We start from the raw sequence: 8,643 nt of genomic DNA, 5'->3' as shown, positions 1-8,643 counted from the left end.
ATATATATATATACTAGTGGTGTACCCGCGCGATGCAGCGCGGGTAAATCATAATTATAAATATTAGTTTGGCCTTGAATCATTAGTTTGTATGAATCACAATTTTGAATAATTGAAGCATAATTTGTTATTTGTTATTATGGGTATGATATTTCATTCCAACAAATTTTCACCACAAAGGTAAGCAAAATAATCAGTTTTTTAAAGTATAATTTACAATGTATTCCCTCCAATACAATTACAATTATTATCATATTGGTTGGAATATTATGTATTTACTCATTGATAATTTTACAAAADGATGTTCCCAATAAAGTTTAATCTCAAGTGTAATATCCATAGGACAAAGGCCCTCTCCCAATCCATCATGAATCCCTACCAAAATAGAAATTGTCGGTTGTGCTTTATCCTCGAGACCACCAACCAATAAAGTTTGAATATTACCCTCAAGGCTTTTATCCTCCCCATCAACTTTCTCTTGACCGAAATCATCATCCTCCCCATCAACTTTTAATGGTTTATAGTTAAAAAAGGAAAATAAATCCTCTTTATTCTCAGAGCATTGGACTTTTCCAAATTGAAACATGGGGGGGGGTCCAGCTGTAGCTTTTTTGCAGAGATGACCCTTGGGGCTTCATCCAGTTGGCTAAGCTCCAAAAAATTTCCAGGCAACAGTGTAGGGTCCCTRCCATCAACATGGGAGAAGATGACTTRCATGTTCTTGAGTGACCCAGATAACATTTGAAGATCTTCATCTTTTTCCTTCATATGAATCCCAGCAAGACTCGAACCATGAGGATTAACAGCCTGATTTTTGCATAACTYAGCTTGGAGACCAAGACCCACTTCACCTTTAACGACAGCAAGTTGGTGATTTTCTCCATCCTTTTCTCCATTAAACTCACTACCTGCACAAAACCCATTAGTTTCAACAGAAAAAGGAATAGGAATATCACTTACCTCCAAAGAAATATCTCCATTACGAGAATAGCAAGCTGAAGGTGGAGAAGAACGACTCTTAAGCATCAGAGCATTTCTATGCTTGTCCATGTTCTTTTTTATTTGATTCAATCTCTCAAGACGAAACTCCACTCTATTCCTCATGAGCAAACGATGATGAGACAGATATCTTGGATTAGAAAACCGATTCTTTCTTGTTTTCCTATGTAAGGATTTCTTCAAACGAATAGGATGATCTTCCATTGTAACCAAACAAAAACGAAACCCAGAAAAACATCAAAAGTTCTAGAGAGAGAAAGTAGAGAGAAAAAATCCATGCAAATGATTTTCCTTTTTAGTGAAACTTCTTTGATGAACTGAAGAGATTTATTTACTTGAATGAGAGAGTGGGTATAACAGCAAAAAGTACCATAAACAAAAAGCAGCTCCATAGGTAGTGACTCCTGAATACAATGATATGATCAGATCAAAAGGCAGCATAATATATCTCAAACCTAAATAAATTCAGCAACGATCATTAGATCTCTTCATGRTAAACGTAGAAAAACCCTGAAAGAAACCCTAAAATCATCACCTAAATAACCCCTATAATTAAACCCTCAAAGAAATCCTAAATAAAAAATCTACACTAAAATGTAAAAAAACCTTGAATCAAATCTWAAATCAAAAAAAATTATAGAAAGGCTAGATCTAGAGGAGCAGATCAGTTAGTGAAGAACAAGAAAAACTTATTGAACAAAATATGTTCTATAAAATCAAAAAAGTTATAGAACAAGACCTTCAAGTGAGGTGAATGAAGAACGAATAAGAAAATAAACTTACGGATCTTGGATCTGGCTTCGAAAGCTTTGAACGGAACATTGTTTCTGCTTGGTGGATGTAAAAAACGATTTGTGAAGAACGGATATGTCTGKTGGCGATGACCGGATGCTAGATGATTCTYCTCGTTTGTTTCACGATCCAGACTTGGGTTTCTCTGTTAAGAAGGGTGGGTTTCATGATGAAGAAAGGTGGGAGCTGAAAATAGGGTCTGGGGAGTTTTTYCTGGAAGAAAGAAAGTCTGAAGCATTCTTATTTGGTGGTGATGGTGGAGGGGTATAAAGTCAATGCATCAACAAGTTGTACATTATGCTTTATAACTTGTCTTTAAGAGTTTTTTGAAATTTATGCATAAAATGGCAGTACTTTGTGCCTTGCTGTTTGTAATTAAGATAAGTGTCTAAATGGTTATATATGTAGTATAGATATACATATATATATATATATATATATATATATATATATATATTCATAGTGATCTTTATCAAGATCCAATCGTAGCAGCCCCTTTTGGACCAAATCGTAGTAGCCCTTCCAGACCAGAATCGTAGTAGCCCTTTCAGACGAAGTCATAGTCTCATTTACGAGGGAGTCTCATGAAATGAGGAGTTGTGTTTGTTGAACCCATATACTCTTAATTGGTAGAAACACAGTTTATGAAATATAAGAATCAAACTCAAATAGTGTAACTTGATTGATTAAACGAGATATTCAAGATGAAAGTAAGAATAGTGAATAAACTTGAATATGCCGAATGCTTTTATTGATAGAAAGATGAACAATGAAATCACAAAACGCAATCTCACAGAAAATGCGTATAGTGTAAGTCGGTTCCTTCAGGTAATTTAAACCAGAGGTGGAAGCCTCCTTATATACGCCTAGGTCTAACAAACTATGCTATAAAATAGGCATGAAACTCTAAGCTGACTGGTCTGCGTCCTTATCTTTGACTTCCCTTGAAAAACGGAACAAACTTGGTCAAGCCGCCTTAAATTTGTTAGATGCATGCGAGAATGTCTGGGCTAACACGCTCGCGTTCCGTGGAGAAGATAGCCAGAAGCTCTGCATGAACATACAGATGCTTTGCATGTACTATGTAGAGGCTCTGCATATGCAGAAGCTCTGCATGTACTGTGCAGAGGCTTTGGGTCTTGGAGTTGTAGCTTTAAGTCAAGCGCTTATGCTTTTTGGCGCACAAGTCTTGAGCGTCCACAGGGATAGAGCGCGGGCTCTGTATGAATTGAACCTTCACTCTTGAGTAAGAGCTCTGGTTCTTGATTTTCTGCATGAGAGCTCTTAGTCCAGACCGCTTCAAATAGACTAAGTCCTATTCGACTAGAATAAGAGACTTCTTACTCACACTTTCACAAGATGGGGTCTAACAATCTCCCCCAAGTGTAAATAAGGCAGGCTCTTACTTGAATTAGAAAATAGAGTCTCTAATTGAAGTAAGAGGTTAAAAGAAACCTCTGAATTACATTTACCATCTAAAGAAGTACAATACTATTTGAAATGGATATTACATCGAATTAAAGATAGAAAAGTTAAGTTTACAGGCGGTGATGCTTATAGTAAATGACAGGTAATAAAAAAATAAAAAAATAAAGAACCGTATGCCTTCTTAATAAAATAATATATTTTCATTTGAACAAATTTTTTAACAAGTATAAATACGCTGGTTAGAGTGAAATAGATGTTTTGTAAAGAACCAGAGTACTACATACAGAGGAAGACAACATACCTTAGGATCTTATACAAAGACTCGTGATTGGACTATACATGTACTATTGTAGAAAACTTGCTATGTTTAGAGGTAGAGGCTCTATATAGTACATACAGAGGCTCTGTGTGTCATGATCTGGTGCTCCCCCTTGACTTGAGCTCTTCTTATCTGCTCCTCCTTGAACTATGCTTGGATCATATGTGATAAGTATTGCACATGCATAAGAACCAAGCTACAGAGGCTCTGTATGTACTATACAAAGGTTCTTTATCACAAAACTAGGACTTGAGCAAGAGGCTCTGCATGTACTATGCAGAGGCTCAGTCTCATGGAACAATACAATAAACAACAAAACAGAAGTATGCATAAGGGATGCAGAGGCTCTGTATAGTACATATAGAGGCTCTGGCTTAGTTTGAAAGATTGAGCATACCCAACTTGATAACCAGAAAGTTAAATATCTTTTCGTCAAGAGCTTTTGTAAAAATGTCAGCAAGTTGTAAATCTGTACTAACAAAGAACATTTCAATCGTACCTTTCTCTACATGGTCTTTGATGAAATGATAACGAACATCGATGTGCTTTGTTTTTGAGTGTTGCACAGGATTGGCTGTGATTACGATAACACTTTCTTAATAACACAGGATTAGAATTTTCTCAAACTCGACGCCATAGTCTTTCAGTTGAGTCTTCATCCATATCACTTGGGAACAGCAACTGGCTGCAGCTATATACTCTGTTTCAGCTGTCGAAGTAGAGACGTAGTTCTGCTTCTTTGAGGTCCAGCTTATGAGCTTGTCCTTAAGTAATTGGCAGCTCCCTGATGTACTCTTTCGATCAAGTTTACAACCTGCATGATCAAAATCTATGTATGCAATAAGATCAAAACCAAAATGCTTTGGATACGAGAGACCCAAAAATTGAGTTCCCTTGAGGTATCTAAAGATTGTTTTTATAGCCGAAAGGTGAGATTCCTTTGGATTTGCTTGAAAACGTGCACAGAGACATGTGGCAAACATGATGTCTGGTCTAATAGCCGTGAGGTATAGTAGCAATCCAATAATTCCATGGTAAGTCTTGACATCCACCAGTTTTCCAGATGGATCTATGTCAAGCTTGGTTCCCGTAGCGATTGGTGTTATCATAGTAGAAGAGTTGTGGAGTTGGTATATCTTTAATATGTCAGAGACATACTTATCTTGGCTAATAAAAATACCATCCTTCCTCTTTTTTACTTGCAAGCCGAGGAAGAATGTCAATTCTCCCATCATGCTCATTTCAAACTCACTCTTCATCAGCGCAGAGAACTTATCACAATGCCTCTAGTTCGTTGAACCAAAAATAATGTCATCCACATATATCTGTACTAAGAGAATCTCACCTTTATACCTCTTTATAAACAAAGTTGTATCGATTTTACCTTTTTCAAAGCCATTAGACAAGAGAAAAGATGAGAGATGTTCATACCAGGCTCGAGGTGCTTGCTTAAGTCTATACAGAGTTTTGTCCAAGAAGTAGACGTACTATGGGTGTGTGGAGCTTTCAAACCCCAGAGGTTGCTGAACGTAGACTTCTTCCTTCAGCTTACCATTCAAGAAGGCTGACTTCACGTCCATTTGATAGACTCAGAATCCCTTATGAGCAGAGAAGGCTAAGAACAAGCGTATAGCTTCTAGCCTTGCTACTGGCGCAAAGGTTTCGTCATAGTCTATGCCTTCTTCCTGGCAATAGCGTTTTGCTACGAGCCTAGCTTTATTTCTTACTACAATCCCATCCTCATCCTTCTTGTTTCTGAAAACCCATTTACATCCAATTGTAATTTTATCCTTTGGTAAAGGTACAAGAGTCTATACCTTATTCCTCTCGAATTGTTGGAGCTTTTCTTGCATGGCGTCAACCCAAGTAGGATCTTGTAGGGCTTCATGTACTTTCTTAGGCTCTACCATGCTTAGGAAGTTTACAAATAAACATTCATTAGCTGTGGCAGCCCGTGTCTTTACACCACTTGAAGGTTCACCAATGATCTGGTGAAGAGGATGATCCTTTGTCCATCTTGTTCGTGGGACAAATACAAAAGTAGGGGACCTTTGATCAAGTTCCATAGGCATGTTTGGCATTGAGCTCGTTGATGGCGAAGAAGGTTCTGCTTGCTCCCCCTCGGATGATGGTACAGAGGAACCAGGTGCAGAACCAAAGGTTTCATGCTCTGGCTCTACAAGACTGGGCTCTGATTCAGAGCTTGTTTGCTCTGGTTGTGGATGGATATGATCTCCAGAGGAAGCAGAGGTGTGTGAAGGACCAGATACAGATGTACTTGTTGTTTGTAGTTCTTCACTTACACTCGCAGATTCATCTCTTGGTGCACGTACATAGATGTCTTCATCACCATAGAAGTCTTCAAATAAGAACTTGAGTTCCAATTCCCTTGACTTCATTTGAGAATTGGAAGTCTACGAGTTAAGCTCGAGTCCAGAGCTGAGGTACTCTGAAGTCACTTGTTCCTTATCGTCGAACGAGACGTTGATGCTTTTCATGACCGTTTTGGTTCGTTGATTGAAGACTCTGTATGCCTTGGCCTTTGTGGAATAACCAAGGAACTTGCCTTCATCTGCCTTCTTATCAAACTTGCCAAGTTGATCTCGATCATTCAGGATGAAGCATCTGCAACCAAAGACATGCAAAAATTTAACGTTAGGCTTTCTTTGGTTGATTAGTTCGTAAGGCGTCTTCATGTGTCTCTTTATCACCGTTGCTCTATTTTGAATAAAGTAGGTGGTCGAGATTGCTTCTGCCAAAAAATGGGTTGGAAGACCAGAGCTGGCTAGCATTGTTCGTGCTGCTTCGACCAGAGTTCGATTCTTTCTCTCTACGACACCATTTTATTGTGGTGTCCTTGCTGCAGAGAAGTTCTGAGTTATGCCTTTTGTGTCCAAGTACGCATCAATCTTGGTGTTCTTGAACTCTGTTCTATTATCACTTCTCAGCTTCTGAATTTTTCTTTGTAGAAGTACTTGAATCTTGGTCATCAATTTGATTAGCGGTTCTGGGACATCTGATTTCTGTCTTACAAACTCAATCCAAGTATATCGTGAGTATTCATCAATTAAGACTAAGATATACTTTTTACCAGACAGGCTCTACACAGAGATTGGACCACAAAGATCCACATGAAGCATATGCAGAGGTCTGACCGAGGATACATCTGTCTTAGTTTTGTGGGATGCTCTCTTGAGCTTTCCCATTTCACATGCAGAGCAGAGATGGTCCTTTTTGAACTTTACGGCAGGAAGTCCATCAACCAAATTATTCTTCACAAGCTTCTCTATATTTTGGAAATTAAGATGAGACAGCTTGTGGTGCCAGAGCCAAGCTTCTTCACTCTTGCGAGACACGACACAGAGAGTCTCTGAATTGTATCTTGGTGAGAAGTTCATGAATACAGATTGCCTTTTCTCTTGGCTCTTAGCAACTCCTTTCCTGATTTAGACATAATGGAGCAAGCTTCCTTTTGGAACTTGACATTGTAGCCAGAATCACACAGTTGACTTATGCTCAAAAGATTATGTTTAATTCAGAGACATAAGCAACCTTAGAGACAGAAACCTTAACTTGTAGTAGAACCCCATATCCCTTTATTTCTCCTTGCTTTTTATCCCCAAAGGTTACTTTTCCTCCAATCTTCTCTCTATATGAGGAGAGCAACCTCTTATTGCCGGTCATGTGTCTTGAGCATCCGTAGTCAAGATACCAAATGTCCACATGTGGCTTCTGCAAAACAAATTATAGGGATTTAGGTACCCATTTCATAATGGGTCCTCGATGATTAGGAACAGAGGATAGCTTTTTAAGCTTTGGGAGAGGCTTCGTCTCTACTCCTGGGTTACCAGACTTGGCTTTAGGAGCCTTCTTTCCCTTCTGGGTCTTCTTGGATTTAGTCCTTGGCGACCCATAGAAATGACAGTTAGGATCAGAGAAGTGCTGTTTTAACTTAAGCAGCAGAGAAACACATTCACAATTATGAACACATTTTGGATGACAAAATGATTTATTAGATTTCAAGAATAAATTATTACAATCATTCCTAGCATTGGTAGTTCTAGCAAACTTCCTATCTAGATCTAATTGTTTTAACAGTGAATGGATCTTCTCTGATTTCTTCTTCCCAACTCCTTTGGCCTTTAGAGGCCTCTCTGAAACAGAGGAATTAATGTTAGAGCATGCAGCGGATTTTCCCTTCTGTTTTGGAGTGAATTTAATTGGCTTAGATTTGGAATTTGAGCCCTTTGATGCTGAAGAAATAAACTTTGCAATCTTTACCCTGTATTCAAACTTGGGAGCGGATTTAACACTTGTCGTCATGCTTACACAGCCAGAACCTAGGAGAATCTTTTTCTCAATAGGGGGTTTTGCAACCTCTGGTTCTTTGGCAACGACCTCTGTCTTAACTTGCTCTTTAAACGAGTCCACCTCTGACTCATAGTCAAAGTCAAGAAAATCCTTGCGTGAATATCGAAATACAGAGGTATCATTAAGAACTTGATGTTCTCGTATGCATGAGCTAGAAGCTTCGTCCATCTTTTGTTTTGAGGGACTTTCAAAAGTATCCGAGGAGTTACACTCAGAAGAATCTGCATGACCTTTAGGAGGATAATTGAAGGCCTCAAGCAAGTCTTGCTCGAAAACCTGTCTTATCGTTTCTGTAAAGCCATCTATTAATTTTGAATCTAGAGTTTTAAGAAATTTTTTTGTGGATGAACTCTTGATTTCTTCTGGTTCAGATTTGACAACCTCACTTTCAGTCTTAAGATGTTCGAGATTTGTAAACCCAAAACAAAAAATCTCGTTTGTCTTCTGTATGCATTTTAAATCAACTTGCAGCACACATTTTGAAGAGTAAGAGATGTTTTTGAATTTCAACTTTGGAGTTCTGGCTCCACTTTCAAGCCTACATCTTTTAAACGGTGAAGCTGTATGCAAAGTAGGAAAATCTGGTTTCTGTTTTTCGCCCAACCTAAACACGGATTCAAGAGTATTTTTCTTCTTCCAGGTGAGGTCTAGGTCTATATACCTATCCCAGCTTTATCCTGTTGAGAATTGACTTTTTCGTACACCTGCTGAGCATCTTGATATTTCTTAATCAA

General features: G+C 38.3%; 1 protein-coding gene across 4 annotated transcripts; it reads right to left on the bottom strand.

Annotated features, from left to right (window-relative positions):
* Positions 1–228: 228 nt before the first annotated feature.
* On the bottom strand, positions 229–1,895 carry LOC112504358. Of its 4 annotated transcripts, XM_025108291.1 has the most exons (4): positions 1,783–1,895; positions 1,370–1,403; positions 984–1,196; positions 229–908 (listed from the first exon to the last, which is right to left on the bottom strand). In XM_025108291.1, exons 1-4 carry the CDS (start codon positions 1,819–1,821, stop codon positions 511–513), a joined length of 684 nt encoding a protein of 227 aa, XP_024964059.1. In that variant the 5' UTR covers positions 1,822–1,895; the 3' UTR covers positions 229–510. The 4 variants fall into 4 exon arrangements, 3 of the variants coding, with proteins under 3 accessions (XP_024964059.1, XP_024964058.1, XP_024964060.1); XM_025108290.1 differs by having other exon boundaries at positions 229–1,196; XM_025108292.1 differs by lacking the exon at positions 984–1,196.
* Between the last annotated feature and the right edge of the window lie 6,748 nt (positions 1,896–8,643).

Source organism: Cynara cardunculus, unplaced genomic scaffold (genome assembly GCF_001531365.2).
Source record: "Cynara cardunculus var. scolymus isolate 2C unplaced genomic scaffold, CcrdV1 Un_Scaffold_5327, whole genome shotgun sequence".
In the NCBI taxonomy this organism is placed as follows: Eukaryota; Viridiplantae; Streptophyta; class Magnoliopsida; order Asterales; family Asteraceae; genus Cynara; species Cynara cardunculus.
This window is presented reverse-complemented; position numbering and strand designations above follow the sequence as displayed.